Source organism: Copidosoma floridanum, unplaced genomic scaffold, assembly GCF_036245765.1.
Source record: "Copidosoma floridanum isolate Cflo_tuat_1 unplaced genomic scaffold, Cflo_Japanese_pri ptg000011l, whole genome shotgun sequence".
In the NCBI taxonomy this organism is placed as follows: domain Eukaryota; kingdom Metazoa; phylum Arthropoda; class Insecta; order Hymenoptera; family Encyrtidae; genus Copidosoma; species Copidosoma floridanum.
In genome coordinates this window covers 12,334,634-12,352,257 of record NW_028321888.1, presented here as the reverse complement: position 1 = coordinate 12,352,257, position 17,624 = coordinate 12,334,634, and the positions used below count along the sequence as shown (strand labels likewise).

At 36.0% G+C, this 17,624-nt stretch overlaps 2 protein-coding genes across 2 annotated transcripts; both read right to left on the bottom strand.

Annotated features, from left to right (window-relative positions):
- Window positions 1-2,644: 2,644 nt before the first annotated feature.
- On the bottom strand, window positions 2,645-13,407 carry LOC149375197 (uncharacterized). The gene is made up of 4 exons (XM_089589985.1): window positions 13,326-13,407; window positions 12,522-13,214; window positions 11,944-12,359; window positions 2,645-2,842 (listed from the first exon to the last, which is right to left on the bottom strand). Exons 1-4 carry the CDS (start codon window positions 13,405-13,407, stop codon window positions 2,645-2,647), a joined length of 1,389 nt encoding a protein of 462 aa, XP_089446111.1.
- Window positions 13,408-14,190: 783 nt separating this feature from the next.
- LOC149375196 (uncharacterized) lies at window positions 14,191-15,099 on the bottom strand. The gene has a single exon (XM_089589984.1). The coding sequence runs from the start codon at window positions 15,097-15,099 to the stop codon at window positions 14,191-14,193; it is 909 nt and encodes a 302-aa protein (XP_089446110.1).
- Window positions 15,100-17,624: the final 2,525 nt, after the last annotated feature.

Sequence of the window (17,624 nt, the reverse complement as noted above, 5' to 3'; positions counted from 1 at the left end):
TCCTGTCCAGCTGTTGTAGTACTGGATTAATAATGAGGACATGACAACGTCTAAAGCGTAATAGTTAGCTAAAGAGCTCTTTCCCAATGTTTCCTGGTATAACTTCGAAGACGTTGGTGTCTAAAACACCTTCTTCTTTTTTGCAGACTCAGTTGTTTTGATGATCTAAGGTGGAGAGATTGGTAGAGATTGGTTCGTGATGCTTGCCCATTGAAGACTGTCCCGTTGGCTCAAGTTTATTAGTCCTTCATAGCTGTTAGGTTCTCCCAGCACAGACCTTGGAGAGGATCGGTGATTCTTGGTTGAATGTATAGGGTCGAGAGGATAATATAGGGTTGTCGGTCAACGCGGTTCCCAGCCTTGCGATGAACAACTCTGTTTGTGAGGTCTGCCAGTGAATATTATACTAGGTTTAATAGTGGCCGGCTTTACATAGTCTTTTAGTCGATAAATCGTCTTTGAAAACGGTAGGAAAAATGTATTTGTTGGCAAGGTAGTTTTAATTTTGGTGGCCCTTAAAAGAACTAATGAGATTGATCATTAAGTAAGGATCGTCAATACTTTGAGTGGCTCTGAAAAGGGCCAGTGATGAAACTTCCAGCTATTCCTTATCATTATTCTTGATGATGAAAACTGGTTGTGGGTAGCTTGAATCTTACCCTTGACGTCTCTAAGTACGGAGACCCTAATGGAGGAAGGTTAGCCGCTGACAAAAGAATATTTCCTCTTCGGGTTGTTCTCCAAATAATAAACCGCTCATCGTGAGTCGGGGAAGTTGGCCCGGAAAGTACCTTCTCTGTAGATATGCCCTCGGGATGACCACTGAGAAAGAAGCCGCTGTGGCTGCCCGTTCTCTTCAGAGCTATCTTTCCTAGTTTGCGTTAAAAGTAGAAAATTCTCTGACAGCACCAGGCTGGATGGCTGAACGGCCACAAAGCTCTTAAGTGTAGGAGCAGGTTGTGCTCTAGCTACACCCGTCTCCTGTTGTTCCACCAAAAACGTTGACGTTCCAAACGCCTATTTTTCCAAAGCACTTGGTTATCTTGGCTTTCAGGGGTGAAAACCGATTTATTTCAAACAGTGTTGGATTCACTGAGTATGACTGGCGCCTACCAACTAAAAATCAAACCTCCTCGTACGGGCTCAAACGGTGAAGGCTTTTGCACCTAGAAACCTAAAGAACGAGCGAGAGAGAGAGAGAGAGAGAGAAGAAAAAATAGAGAGTATGCGTTTAAGATCTGTGGCCTCTTTACAATCAAAGGGATAAAAGTAGGGGCACTTGCGCTTAGTAGCGAAGCAAGAACTTAAGCCCGTAGGCCTTGTGCAAGATTTGGTAGTTGTATGTAGCTGAAGTGTATGTATATGTGAGAACACTCTGTTTGGTGTAGGTGGTGGTGTACTTGTGTTGGTATGTGTGATGTATGGAAGGTGAGTAGCCGTTGTATGAGCGGCTGAGATGATTGGGGCTCCAGAAGGGAGCAGAATTGTCTGATTATATCTAGATGCTAGGAGGCGTAGTTAGCGATCGCAGAGATAGTAGGATGCGAGTGCTCTGAGATGTACGTTTGGAGTCCAGCGGCGAGGATGGAAGCCACTTCTATTGGCAGAATAACGTTAAAATCCTTGATGATTTGAAAGTTCCTAATAAACCATGAAATATCCAAGACTGCCCTTAGAATTTGCATTAAAGGGCTCTGGATAACCTCAAGGTGAGATTCATCTGCTGCTCCCCAAACTGGTATAGCAAAAGTGAGGATGCTTTTGATAATTGCGTTGAAAGAACGAATTTTCCAAGCTGTGGGGAAGCCGCGTAGTCTTATTGTGGCGTAAGCAATATTATATATTGCGACTATGTGTTTTTGCGGTAGTGATTTGAGTATGCTGATGTTTGTGATGCCGTCTTTACCTGGGGCTTTGCGGTTTTTTAGGGAGCGTATGATGAAGCTAATCTCTGCTGGTAAAGTGGGAGAGAATTCGTTGTCTGAAAGTGGATGTTGGTGGACTTTGCTCGTTTTGTTGGAGTGTTTGTCCTCTAGGTTCTCGGGGCTTGGGTTCAAAGAGCATTGTTGTTCAAGAAAGGTGGCTCTTATGGAGTCAAGAGAGTAGTTGGGGGTTTCTTGTTAGAGGGGAGGGAGGTTAGGTTGATCGTTGCGGAGTTTCTTGATAACTTTTCAGGCTGTGTTGGAATGTTGTTCTTCTTCTGCAATAAAGTTGTTTAAGCTTTGGTTGCGTAAGTTGGAAACTTGGCAGAAAATTTTATTCCGGACTTGGTTAAGTAGGGTTCTGAGATCGGGATCTCTGGTGTGCTGCCATAGTTAGCGTATATTCTTTCTTACTTTAGTGAGGTTTGCAGGTCATGCAGGAGATTTAGTTTGCTGGGAGATACTGTTGATGTGGTGGTGGCGTTGTGGGTGCAAGAGTTTGTCATAGGTCAGTTCGTCAACTGCTGTATCAAGTTCAGCGTGAAATCTGCTCGGCTTGATTTTATAAGGAGAGGATTCCAAGTTACATTGTAGAAGAAGCCATTGGGGTTTCGTTTCTCTTTTGTTTTCGCGTGACGGAAGACTTTGTTGGGGACTGGGGAGTCAGTTAGTTGGCAGTGGGCTGTTACACGCGCTTGATTTAAGATAATGGACTTATTCAGTTAGGCGAGGGCAGATTCGGTCTGAGACAGCCGTGTTTCTAATTCAAGGATCTTGCCTTGAAGTGTTTTGATGTACTGAGTTGACCAGTGCTGTAGAAAACAGGTTTCTGGCGTCGTACCGGCTCGTACCCATGGTAGAGTTGGAGGTGTCTGGGTCAGGATACATCCTAGGTGGACGTTGGCAGCTGTTGCCCAGCTCTGGGTTATAGATTTAGAAAAAGGCCAGTGAAGAGACAGTCACGTTTGACCACAACCGAGGATTGCGGCTAGAGGAGGGAGTGACTGCTTACCGACGCGTTTGTGAGGGGCTCTACAGTCTCACGGGAGAAAAAACTACTAATGCAACGTTGGTGATAGAGCCCTGAAAAGGGCTGAACTCAGGAAAGTGTCGTTACAATGGAAGCCAGTGCGTATCAGACGTGCTCATAAAATACGGGCTTTCGGTACGACATGTGTGGAGCGACTGTCGCCAATCGTCAATTCGATGAAGCATCTTATAACCACTCTTCACTATTTCTGACTGTGGGTGGCGCCAATTTTACGTCGACGCCATGTAGCGGGTCCTACTAAACTCAAGTGCAAGGCTAGCTTATTTTAGAAAAATTTTGATCTTTTTTATCGCTATTATTATTAACTTTTTCAAGGAAAAAACTATGCGAAAACAATATCGAAATCATCAAGAATCAGTATGCAAAAGTTCAGCAAAATCGAATTAGTAGTTTTCGCGGTTAGCTATTATAACGGTTTAACTGACTGCTTTATATATTAGTAAAATTTTTAAACTTGCAAAAAAAATCATATACCTAATAAATATATAGTTCATTAAATAATTTATTCATTTATATAATGTATGATCAGGGGGGATAAACGGGTCATGGGACCCGTGGTAAGAACGAAGGTCTTTAAACATGACATGAGTATAAAAATACAATTTCTCAGGTAACAAGAGGATCGCCAGACCCGTAGAAAGAACGAAGCTCTATAAACGTTAGTACTGCATTCATGTAGTTCACTAAACAAAAACTTGAAAAACGAATAAAAAAAATAAAAAAATAGTTCAGTACTCACGATGGTTGAACTTCGTGAGAACGTCGTGTATAAATACAGTACTCACGAAGTTCAACCATCGTGAGTACTTAACTTTTTTTTTTTTATTCGTTTTTCAAGTTTTTTTTTAGTGAACTACATGAATGCAGTACTAACGTTAATAGAGCTTCGTTGTTCCTACGGGTCTGGCAACCCCTTTGTTACCTGAAAAATTGTGTTTGTATACTCATGTCATATTTAAAGACTTTCTTAAGACTATATTTTATTCATTTATTCAATTTTTTGTTTTCATTTCTTGTTTAATTTTATTTTTAGAACGAAGTTCTTTATGTCGCGTTACTCGGGAGGGCTGGAATTTTAAAACCGACAGATTTTTTTTTTTTGAAACAAAAGTCGTTTAACCCAGAGTCTCTTCCTCTCAAGTTTCCCCCCTTACCCCGTCCCCCTCACGAACTGTTCTCCATACACTTCCCCTCTCCTGACTATATATGTATATCTGCCAACCCTGTCGTGTTACTCTTCTTCTACACACCTTTACCCACCATTGCCCCTCACACTAACCAATTAATTTTTTAACAAATTTTAATTTTATTCTCCCACAATAATTTTTCTTTGACTTTCAATTTTTTTCTTTTACAATTCTAGAAAAAAAAAAAAAAAAAAAAAACATTTTCCAATAAAGAGATTTGAACCATCGACCTCATGCATGTGAATCCAGTACCTTACCCACTCTGCTACGAGCGCTGCCGATTATAGATATTTGGTTTCTTGTACTTATGGTGTGGTTCGTAACTATAAAATTCCATTTTTAAATGTATTCACTGATCATACATTCAATTATGTATTTGTTTTATAAATTGTGTATTTGTTTTCTAAATAATACATCTAAAACAAAAATTTTTACTAAACCTGAGGTTTTTTTTTGGCATTACAGTAATGCTACTGATTACTGTTATAAATAAATTATTTTATAAACAAATAAATTATTAAAATAAAGAAAATACAAAAGAATAAAAAAAAAAGTAATGAAATTACATATGAAATAAAAGGAATGATGTATGAAAAAAAAAAAAAAAGGGAATAAAAAAAAAAAGATTAAATATGAAAATAAGAAAGAAATTAAATAAAGGAAATACAAAAAAATAAAAAAAAATGTAATTAAATGAAATATCAAATAAAAATAAAACAAGAAATAAAAAAAAAAAAATAAAACAAGAAATAAAGAAAAATAGAACAAGAAATAAAGAAAAAAAAAAAAATAAAAAAATAAAAAACCAAACCAGGGGGGATAAATGGGTCATGGGACCCACGGTAAGAACGAAGTTCTTTAAACATGAGATGAGTATGGACACAATTTCTTAGGTAACAAGGGGGCCGCCAGACCCACAGAAAGAACGAAGCTCTGTCAACGTTAGTACTGCATTCATGTTGTTTACTGAAACAAAAACTTGAAAAACGAATAAAAAAAATAAAAAAACAACAACAAACCAGGGGGGATAAATGGGTCATGGGACCCACGGTAAGAACGAAGTTCTTTGAACATGACGAGTATAAAAACACAATTTCTCAGGTAACAAGGGGGTCGCCAGACCCATTAAAAGAACAAAGCTCTATAAACGTTAATACTGCATCCATGTAGTTCACTAAACAAAAACTTGAAAAACGAATAAAAAAAAAAAATAAAAAAAATAGTTTAGTACTTACGATGGTTGAACTTCGTGAGTACTGTATTTATGCACGACGTTCTCACGAAGTTCAACCATCGTGAGTACTGAACTATTTTTTTTATTTTTTTTTTTTATTCGTTTTTCAAGTTTTTGTTTAGTGAACTACATGAATGCAGTATTAACGTTTATAGAGCTTCGTTCTTTCAATGGGTCTGGCGACCCCCTTGTTACCTGAGAAATTGTGTTTTTATACTCGTCATGTTCAAAGAACTTCGTTCTTACCGTGGGTCCCATGACCCATTTATCCCCCCAGGTTTGTTGTTGTTTTTTTTTTTTTTTTTTTATTATTTTTTTTATTTTTATAATTTCCTGTTTTATTTATTTTTTTTTTCATTTCTTGTTTTTTTTTTCATATTTCATTTTATTACATTTTTTTTCATTTTTTTGTATTTCCTTTATTTAATTTCTTTCTTATTTTCATATTTAATCTTTTTTTTTTCATTCCCTTTTTTTTCATATATCATTCTTTTTTTTTCATATTTAATTTCATTACTTTTTTTTCATTCTTTTGTATTTCCTTTATTTCTTTTTTTTATATTTTTCTATTTATATTCATTCTTTTGTTTTTTCTTTTTTTTCATTTCTTTTTTCATATTTCTTTTCATTATTTTCTAATATATTATTTTATTTGTTCAAATTTCATTTAATTTTATTATTTCTTTTTTTCATATTTCATTTTTTCATATTTCGTTTCTTTTTTTTCCATATTTAATTTCATTACCTTTTTTTATTAATAACAGTAATTATTAGCATTACTGTAATGCAAAAAAAACCTTAGGTTTAATGAAAATACAAATATTTAATGCGTAATAACGCGCCTTATTATATTTAATCTACATAACCATTTCTATGCTAATTAAATTTTTTTTTTTTTTTTTTTTTTTTTTTTTTTTTTTTTTTTTTTTTTTTTTTTTTTAGATGTATTATTTAGAAAACAAATACACAATTTATAAAACAAATTCATAATTGAATGTATTATCAGTGAATACATTTAAAAATGGAATGTTATAGTTACGAATTACACGATAAGTACAAAAAACCGACTTCGATAGTCGGCAGCGCTCGTAGCAGAGTGGGTAAGGTACTGGATTCACATGCATGAGGTCGATGGTTTAAATCTCTTTAATGGAAATTTTTTTTTTTTTTTTTTTTTTTTTTTTTTTTTTTTTTAAGAATTGTAAAAGAAAAAAAATTCAAAGTGAAATAAAAATTATTGTGAAAAAATAAAATTAAAATTTGTTAAAAAATTAATTGCTTGGGAGTGTGAGGTGGAATGGTGGGTAAAGGTATGCAGAAGAGTAACACGGCACGGTTGACAAATGTACATACATAGTTAGGAGAGGGGAAGTGTGTAGAGAACACTTGGTGAGGGGGGACGGGGTGAGGGGAAAAACTTGAGAGGAAGGGATTCCTGATTCAAAAAAAAAAAAATCTGTCGGTTTTAAAATTCCAGCCCCCCGAGTAACGCGACATAAAGAACTTCGTTCTAAAAATACTTTACTACTCACGATGGTTGAACTTCGTGAGAACGTCGTGCATAAATACAGTACTCACGAAGTTCAAACATCGTGAGTAGTAAAATATTTTTTTTTTTTTTTTTTATTCGTTTTTCAAGTTTTTGTTTTAGTAAACAACATGAATGCAGTACTAACGTTGACAGAGCTTCGTTCTTCCTGTGGGTCTGGCGACCCCTTTGTTACCTAAGAAATTGTGTCCATACTCATCTCATGTTTAAAGAACTTCGTTCTTACCGTGGGTCCCATGACCCATTTATCCCCCCTGGTTTGGTTTTTTTTTTGTTCTAGAATTGATTAAACAAAAATGAAATGATTCAAAATTTATAAAATTCAGAATGTGTGATGTGATGTGGTGTGATGGCGTTACATTGTGTAAACGGTAACGAAAGTACGTCATAAAGGACGAGGCAAAGGAAAAAGTATCAAACAAAATTCTTTTTAGTCGCACGTTTAGTAAATAAAAGAAAAACTTTGCTAAAATTCTTCAAAAAACACGGTTAAAAAAAATTGCTGGAAGAACATATATTTTTATTCTGTAGATTATAATAAACATGATTTTAAAAAAAGTAATTGCAGAAGGATCTGAGACGACTCCGTTAGTTCCGCTCCTCTAAGCTGAACGTGAGGCTAGTAAAGACACACAAGTGGTGGCAGTTTTCTTTACGGCTGAGGTGCGTACGATAATTTTTGCGTACACACTGTTTTGGGCCAAGATCTCATCGTAGGTGAAGTTGTCTTGTAGTTATTTTTACATTTATTTTACATGTATATTAACAAGAAAACTTTTGCAACACTATTGATCTTTGCGAAACGGTTCTTTAATATAACAATAAATTAAGGTCGATACAACGAATATTAAAAAATTGAATAGATTTGATTTAATCTAAAACAAGAGGCCTTTGCCCAGTTATTATAATCAAATACAACGATTATTAACAATAAATAAAAACCAGGGGGTATAAATGGGTCATGGGACCCACGGTAAGAACGAAGTTCTTTAAACATGACATGAGTATAAAAACACAATTTCTCAGGTAACAAGGGGGTCGCCAGACCCGTAGAAAGAACGAAGCTCTATAAACGTTAGTACTGCATTTATGTAGTTCACTAAACAAAAACTTGAAAAACGAATTAAAGAAAAAAATTAAAAAAATAGTTCAGTACTCACGATGGTTGAACTTCGTGAGAACGGCGTGCATAAATACAGTACTCACGAAGTTTAACCATCGTGAGTACTGAACTATTTTTTTAAATTTTTTTCTTTAATTCGTTTTTCAAGTTTTTGTTTAGTGAACTACATAAATGCAGTACTAACGTTTATAGAGCTTCGTTCTTCCTGTGGGTCTGGCGACCCCTTTGTTACCTAAGAAATTGTGTTTTTATACTTATGTCATGTTTAAAGAACTTCGTTCTTACCGTGGGTCCCATGACCCATTTATACCCCCTGGTTTGTTTTTAATTTCTTGTTTTATTTTTTCTTTGTTTCTTGTTTTAATTTTTTTTTTTTATTTCTTGTTTTAATTTTTTTTGATATTTCATTTTTATACATTTTTTTAATTTTTTTGTATTTCCTTCATTTAATTCCTTTTTTTATTTTCATATTTAATCTTTTTTTTTCATTCCCTTTTTTATTTTAATTTTTTTTATTCCGTTGTATTTATTCATGTCTTTTGTAATTTTATTTCATTTTATTTTCATATTTCATTTCATTAATTTTTTTTGAAATTTTTTTTTACTTATTTTTTTGCGATTTTATAGCTTATTAATGCAGTTTTTATTTTATTTTCATATAATTACTCAATGACATTGTGCCATTATTTGTTTATCAAATTCAAAATAAGTACCCTTAAAAACCATGAAAATGATATGAAACTCGAATTATATTTATATAATGATCGTACATAATTCATTTATAATTGATTTACTTTGAATTACTTTATTTATATAATTATGTGATAATGTAACATAATTTGTTTATCGAATTCGAAATAAGCGCCTCTAAAAACCATTGATACATTCTTCAACTCTATTCCACATGTTTTTTTTTTTTTTTTTTTTTTTTTTTTTTAATCAAGCATTTAGAAAACAAATACAAATATAATTTATCATGATTCGAATGTATTATCAGTGAATGCATGTAAAAATGGAATGTTATAGTTACGAACCACACCATAAGTACAAGAAACCAAATATCTATAGTCGGCAGCGATCGTAGCAGAGTGGGTAAGGTACTGGATTCACATGCATGAGGTCGATGGTTTAAATCTCTTTAATGGAAAATGTTTTTTTTTTTTTTTTTTTTTTTTTTTTTTTTTTTTAAGAATTGTAAAAGAAAAAAAATTCAAAGTGAAATAAAAATTATTGTGAGAAAATAAAATTGGGAGTGTGAGGGAGAATGGTGGGCAAAGGTGTGTGGAAGAGTAACACGGCACGGTTGGCCGATATACATATATAGTGGGGAGAGGGGAAGTGTATAGAGAATAGTCGGTGAGGGGGACGGGGTAAGGGGGGGAAACTTGAGAGGAAAAGTAAACCACCTTCGTTTCAAAAAAAAAAAATCTGTCGGTTTTAAAATTCCAGCCCCCGAGTAACGCGACATAAAGAACTTCGTTCTAAAAGGCTATTGATAACCTCTTTAAGGTGGTTCTTCACCTAACCCATTTACTTAAACTTACAGGGAAACTTGGAGGGATTGTTATTAAAGTTATAAGACATCTTCTCTTAAAATTTCAAGTCCCTTTATCAGGCAAATTTTTGAAAACAAGTCAGTCAAAAAATGCACTTTTAACATGTATTCTTATGTAGGTTACTTTTCCATACTACGATATCATGTAATATCTCGTAAAGTAGACTTAAGATCGTAATAGAAAAAGTTTGTAGTGAAAGAATAACTATTTAGCTTTCTAATAATATAACAAAAGTTTGGGCTGATCAGGGAATTAGTATACGATATTTAATCGTAAACGAAATGTCTGCCGTGTAAACTGCGGCAACGTCTGCTTGAGTAGGAGCGTACATGCCATTTTCAGAACCTTGCATCAAAAAAAAATTTTTTTATAACTCTTACTCTGACTTCATTAGCTTGTTTATTTGTACGTAAATGCAATGATATTATAGTCAAGTGCCAGTAAAACATATTTTATGTTGCAAATAATAAGCTAATCGAAAATTAGAAAACCACAGGGTCCCGTGTCGCTTTGATACGGCACCATCGTGAAGAACCACCTTAAACATTATGGTCTAGCACCAATACGCTTGATGGCCAGCGACAAGAGAGAAAGGATTATTTTTACAAGATTCTATTGCTGATCCAGAGCTTTTTACATGCTTCCGGGCACGTGCATGTGTCAAACTTAAAAATAAATTATTTGCAATAGAAATATAGCTAAAAAAAAGAGATATGCTCTCTTGCAATAAAATTTCTCTCTGTCGTACGTCTTTGCGGCACCTCATTAGACTGACAAATAAAAAAATTGTTTTGCATAGCAACGCGACAGGGAAAGAAGGGAGGGCGCTTTTTACTCGATCAACTTCTCTCTCTCTCTCTCTCTACCATCATCTTTTTATTGGTTAAGAATTGTACATATACTCCCCCCCCCCCCCGTTGAGAGTGAGAGCGATCAACAAATCGTAGTTGCCTTCCAAACGCATACAAATATTAATAGAATTAAATTACAATCTTTTTTTTAATAAATCTTTAACCTTCTAAACTAGACCCATAAGTATTAATTTGTATTAATTTTCATCAGGTAATAAACAAAGAGATTTAACGTTTCTTTTGTGAAGGCCTTGCGCAGTTTTGATCGTGGCTACTCAAACTACTTCGTCGTCCCCATGATGCAACTCAACGACTCGTCCCAGCCGCCACTGCATGCATGGAAGATCTCCTCCGATTAATCATTATTGTTCCTTCTTTGATGTTATCATCGAATTTCATCCATTTTTGGCGTTTTTGCAACTCGCTTAAATATGCCAGCTGCCATCTTCTCCAGAATTCTTGCTTGTTCTTGATAATTTGGTTCCAAGAATTCAATCGATTATCTGGAACGTATTTTAAATTATCTTCCGCAGCGTGTTGAACGTTCTTCCTATCAATATATGCGTGGGTGGTAAAGCGATTAGATCGTTCGGATCGGTGAAAATGGGGCATAGTAGTAATATCGCTTCGATTTCGGCCGCGAACGTGCTTAACTCTTCGTGCGTATATAGAGTATCACCGAGCACTCATTTTAAACGGTGCTTCGTCGATTTTACGGCAGCTTCCCATAAGCCTCTGAAATGAGGCCATAAGCCTTAAAAATGCGCTCCTCTGCTTCTGCCAATTTATTTATTAAAAGCGTGTCATTTTCACGCGTTATTGCTTCTCGTACGTATTAAGCTTTACTTTTAGCAATTCGGCAAAATTGCAAGCAAACGGCAACTACTCCTATTAATTTTGGCCATGTAGAAATTCGTTTGGTCAATTTCTGCAATAAACAGTCCGATTTCATTTTTGTTAAAGCGCAATATGCCCTTTTTACCCCTGGTAATTGCTCGTTAAATTTTTCTGAAAATGCCGGCCATGCTGTCTCCGGCTGACTAAGCCATGAGGGTCCACTAAACCATAATTTATTGTTTAAAAATCTTGCGGTAATTGTCCTCTAGACAGCGCGTCAGCGGGATTATCCATAGAACGCACATAACACTAATTTGCCTGCGCGTCCTTTGATATTTTTTGAATTTTGCTTACGAGGTTTGCCTCGAATACTCTCAACACACTTGGATGTTTTTTGATCCATTGTAGAACAATCATAGAATCAGTCCAAAAAAAAACTTTGCTTGTCTTAAGAATCAAAGCACCCTCAGCTTCTTTAAACAAGTGTGTTAAAAATAATGCACCACACAATTCGTGCTTTAGAATAGTTTGTTCTTTTAGCGGAGCAAATCGACTTTTTGAGCAGTAAAGCTTCGCCTGAATTTGTCCGTTTATCGATCGCGATACAATGTAAATGCAGGCCCCGTATCCCACCTTGCTTGCGTCGCAAAAACCGTGTACTTGAACGTCGGTAGGTTTGTTGATTAACACGTTCCTATTTATTTTTAGATTGCTAATCAACGATAGCTGGGCAGCAAACGATCGCCAGGTTTCGAGCAACTCAAGAGGCACCGATTCATCCCACGAAACTTTATCTCGAGCTTTATCTCTCCAGCATTGTTGCATAATGAGCTTGCACTTGACTGTCATTGGACCGATAAAACCAAGCGGATCGAAAATCTTGGCAATCTCGGAAAGAATGAGCCGTTTCGTAATTTTTTCGTTCGCATCAATAGGCTTCACCGTAAATAAAAATTGATCGCTTTTCGTGTTCCATGATATGCCCAGTGTTTTATGAACCGGATTTTCGTCCATTAAAAATTCCACGTCGTTGGCTCTTTCTTTAAGTCCTATTAAAGCTCGCGGCTCGTTTGACGCCCACTTCCTTATTTAAAACCGTCCACGCCCAAGAATGGCTATAATTTCATTTCGTTTTTGTATTAATTTCGCGTACGAATTTGCGCCTGATGTAAAATTGTCGACGTAAAATTCATTTAAGAGGGCTCGCGAACCGACAGGAAATTGCGAGCTTTCATCTTTCGCTAGCTGTTGTAGCGTACGCGTCGCTAAAAATGAAGCGGAAGAAAAGCCGAAAGTGACTCTGTTTAGCTGAAAAACAGTGATTTCGTCGTTGCACAGCCAAAATAAACGCTGAAATCGGCAGTCGTCCGGATGCATCGCGATTTGCCGATACATCTGTATTATGTCGGCCGTAATTGCGTACTTATAAGCGCGAAATCTTAAAGTGTGCTCGAAAAGCTTCGCTTGCACCACTGGTCCGATCATGAGGGCATCGTTTAATGATATTCCTCGGTCAGTTTTTGCGGATGCGTCAATGACAACTCGAGTCTTTGTCGTAAGATTCGCTGCCCTTATGACCACATGATGTGGTAGATAATACCCATACTGCAATTCGTCAGTTACTTGTATCATGTGCCCCAAATTAATGTAATCTTCTAACACGCGATGATATTCCCACTTAAGAGCGGGATCGGCGCCCAATCTCTTGAGCAAGTTATAAAAACGCTTTAATGCCATAAGTCGTGAATTTCCAAGCTCTGTGACGTCAGATTTAAAGGGAAGCCGTACAATGTATCGTCCGGTATCATCGCGTGCTACATGAGTAGTGTAGTGTTTCTCGCATATCTCGCCTTCCGAAGCTTCTTTTTGATCCGTGCCGGTTTCATGGATAAACCAAAATTTTTCTATTAAATTTTTTAGTTCCGTGACATGACAAGTAGTCTTGTTATTTTTATTAAATGAAGCGCTACCAGCAGCAGACCATCCGAGAAGAGTTTTTTGTAGTATTAACGTACCTCGGTCGTTTGACAAGTTCGTCTGCCCCTGCGACAGCATCGATAAAGTGACCCCAGCACCTATTATAACATCTGCCTTCATAGGTAAATAAAAGGCAGGATCAGCAAGCTTTATATTTTTTGGGATATTAAAGAATTTTCGAGGAAATGGCTCGTTTGGGGTGTGGTCAGCTATTTTAGGCACAATTAAAAATTTTACCTTTTTATTGAAATTACTGTTCGTTGAATAAAAAATGCATTCTATTATTCCCCTTGCTGTTGTACTGAGGCCGTCGATGGCACCTATAGGAAGCGATGATGCTTGAATTCCGATACCTAAAAGCTTAGCTAGACTTTCGGACATGAAGTGTGCAGTAGCACAGGTATCAAGCAATGCTCTTGAGGTGATGAATTTCCCTCGATTATTTTTTATTTTAATTTGAGCGGTGAGCATCAATTCAAACGGTAGCGCGTGAATTGAAAGACTAGCAGCACCCACATCCAGTCATGATTGTTTTTTCGCAACCACGCTCAACAAATTTTCGTTCGCATTATCTGTGTTTTGAGAGGAATCGTTGTGCAAAAGGGCGTCATGGAACTTAGCGCATTTTTTGCATTTAGGATACGTACACTCGCTGGAGTGCTACTGCAGGCAATTTTTGCAACGTGAATTTTCTTTAACTACATTCCATCGCCTTGCAACGCTGAGCTTTTGAAACTGAAAACATTTGTATAAAGGGTGACTGTCGTTTTTGCAAACCGGACACTCACGCGAAATATTTGTAGCCAGCGAGCAAGCACTCGTTTCAGATTTTTTGCGCTTTGTTTCATTCTGCTCTACCGCACCAGCTGCACATTTTTTCCGATCATTGCTTTCGGGCTTAATTCACGCTTCGTTCTGCTTGATTGTAAGTAACTTAAAAGCCGTTTCGAAAATAAATTTATAAATATCGTCTAATTTTGGAATCTCGCTTAGCCTCAACGTGTCCTCCCATTTTGATCTGATATCAATGGGTAACGCGCGCTCTAAAATTCTCGTTAGCAAATTTTCGTCGAGCGTAATTTTTAGGGAAGCGAGGGTATTGACGTGCTGCCGCATTTCGTCAATTAGCTTAGTTAAATTTTCATGCAAAGCCTCTGTCAAGACCCTCGTATCAAGAATAGCGTCAACATGAGCGGCCATAAGGATACGCGTTTGATCGAAAGCATCGGTAAGCAATTTCCAATCGTGTGTATAATTTTCCTCACTGACACTATACACTGAGATTTTAGTCAAAGCGTCCCCAATCAAGCATGACTGAAGGTGTATAGGTTTTTGTAAATTGGATATTTCTGCTGAATCTATGATCGTAATAAAAGCATTTTCAAATGACAGCCATTTAGCTATGTCGCCATCAAACTTAGGCAGCTCAGCGACGAGGAGCTTTAACCTTTGATTTTTGTCACTAATCGTTGTATTAAAACCGTCACCGCCAAGCTGCGGTGGTTGCCAAACAACTGTTTCATCAGGAAATAATTCTTCGCATTTTGTAGATGCATTATAGAAGCGCGTCTCCAAATCGTTAAATTCCGCGAGGTCGTCGCTGTCTTTTTCAACCAATGACGAGAGCTTATCATGAAGCTCTTCGTAAGCACGGAAAAGTTCTATCGTGCGCGAGAGACGCGCTCGAACAATTCTTACCTCCGCATGCACCGGAGGATCAGCTTGCACGTCCTTTACGAACTTTTCTAGATGCGTAATCTGAGCCTTTAACGAAGCTCGCTTTTGGTTAATTAACCTTATCCGAGCCGTCATTTTAATGTGTTATTGGTGCAAAAACTAGAGATATAGTGATGGAATTTCCCATAATCACCCTTGAAAGCGAACGTTGTTTGTTTAAAAGTTAGCAAACTTGTACAGCTTTGTATACGCAAGCACGATGATTGAGCGATAAGCAAAAAATGAACCCGATTTCCACCTTTTTCGTAGACACGAAACTTTTGCCAATAATTATAAAAATACGCCGGTATACATTTCAAATTAAAACGTGTTATTTTGCCACAAAAATCCTTCAATTCAAAATATTTAGCTCGAATTGAGTTTGAAGTACAATGCTGCAGCAGGGTGGCGATTACGAGTCGTGAGCACATTGAGCTGCGTAGCGAGGAAAATTTAGCCTTGACGATCAAACGGTTGTGAAGTTGTAGCTAACCTCGAAGATGCTTATTGATCTTTGTGAAATGGATCTTTATTATAACAATAAATAAAGATCGATACAACGAATATTAAAAAATTAAAAAGATTTAATTTAATCTAAAACAAGAGGCCTTTGTCCGGTTATTATAATTAAATACAAAGATTATTAACAATAAATAAAAGGCTATTAATAACCTCTTCAAACATGATGGTCTAGCACCAATACGCTTGGTGGCTAGCGACAAGAGAGAAAGGATAATTTTTACAAGATTCTATTGCTGTTCCAGAGCTTTTGACATGCATGCTTCCAGGAACGTGCACGTGTCCATAGAAAAAATAAATTATTTGCAATAGAAACATAATTCAAAAAAAGAGATACGCTCTCTTGCAATAAAATTTCTCTCTGTCGTACGTCTTTGCGGCGCCACATTAGACTGACAAATTACAAAATTGTTTTGCATAGCAACGCGACAGGGAAAGAAGGGAGGGCGCTTTTTACTCGATCAACTTCTCTTTCTCTACCTATCATCATTTTATTGGTTAAGAATTGTACACACACGCTTTAAAGTTTGAGTTCCACTGAACATCAAAATTGTAAAATAATAGTCGAATACAAAACACGTTTAATGAAATGTAAACCATGACTGCCAGTTAATTTCTTACCAGCACCATAAATTATTTATTACCTACTGTGCAGAATAAATTATATTCGAATCCATTCATTAAGTACTACTTGATTAGATTTTTCTATTATAGCACCTAAAATAGAACGCAATACATGTTTTCACTATACAAGATTGTAATTTAACTTTTAGCGTGCTTTTTTTATTTCTAGACTCTGACTGTGATCTCAGTAGGAAAAATAGAGCTCGTACCTGGTGCTCATCCAGCCAGATTAAGCACTAGGAGTATATCCTTTCCCTGGTGGTATGTACTACCAACTACAGAAATAATAATTTTTTTTTTTATAGTTTTTTTTTTGTTTCAGATCGAGAAACGAACAGGAGTTTTGTGAACCTACAGTAATCATTATAAAGGCAAGTTTTACTGAAACGTGATTAAAAAGAATTATTTGTAAGACTTACTTTCGTTTTTACTCAATTTTGAAAAGAATGTATTATAATATTCTTTATATTTGTGTCATAAAATTCTAATGACTTTTGATTATTTTCTTTTTAGACCAGAAAAATGAAGATATACTGTTTTGTTGTGGTTTCATTTATTTTTTCATTTGTTTTGGGAAAATATTCCTCAAGCAGCGAAGAAAGTAACGTTAAAATAATAACTGAACTAAACAAGTTTTATGGCATCACGAGTACTGCAATAATTTACAGTGACTTTAAGCGTAAGTAACTAATAGACTGAATCTATAAAAATTATTTTTTTTGTCAATTAATAGTCTCACTTGCAATATAACAGATGAGCACTCTGTTGTGGCAATGACAAGGGATCTATCTCGTACTTCACACTACTCCGTTGCGGTAAACTTATCAGATTTACCAGAAGAATTACCGAAAATAAAAGCCCATCTCCAATCATTATTTGCGGTTCTTTTAAATACTATCGATGACTTTGAAAAGTTCGTGAGCTTCGCAAAAGAGAACGACTTATCTTCTCACGTGTGGCTTTTATTGTTCTCATCAGCTATGACTGAGGATACGCAGAATGTCTGTCATAGGCCAAAAGAGAATTATTTAAATATCAACTACGCAAGTCAGGTGCTGGTAAAGTGTGGTGAGGATCCAATTATAAGAGAATGGTATTCTGTAGAACCAACGACTGAATTGCAGATACTATCATTCCTTGAGTGGAGAGAGGGGAATAAATTAGAAGTCATGAATGAGGAAAACTTATTTCAGAGGAGGAAAAATCTTACGGGGGTTACACTTACAGTTACTTTTGAGGTAATGAGCGTATCTCATTTTTTGTCTTGAAAATATTTTTGCATCCAAATGAAAAGCTTCTTTCATAAAATCGTTTGTAGCCTGGACAAGAGTCAAAGAAAAATGAAGAACATGCTGTGCTCATTGAAGAGGTAGCAGCATACATGAATATAGTTTTGAAAAAACATAATGGTTCATGGGATACCTCTGATATTGTCCATAGCTTAGAGCTGTCTAAAAACGTTTTTCAAAAGTTTGACA

Excerpts from the sequence above, each read along its gene's own strand:
- LOC149375197 (XM_089589985.1), bottom strand. The coding sequence starts at position 13,407 with ATGAAGGCAGATGTTATAATAGGTGCTGGGGTCACTTTATCGATGCTG. Across the intron at positions 13,215-13,325 it reads GAACTTGTCAAACGACCGAG|AAAAATTTTGGTTTATCCAT; the intron begins GTACGTTAATAC and ends AAAATTTAATAG. Across the intron at positions 12,360-12,521 it reads AAGCTCGCAATTTCCTGTCG|GACTTAAAGAAAGAGCCAAC; the intron begins GTTCGCGAGCCC and ends GAGCTTTAATAG.
- LOC149375196 (XM_089589984.1), bottom strand. The coding sequence starts at position 15,099 with ATGACGGCTCGGATAAGGTTAATTAACCAAAAGCGAGCTTCGTTAAAG.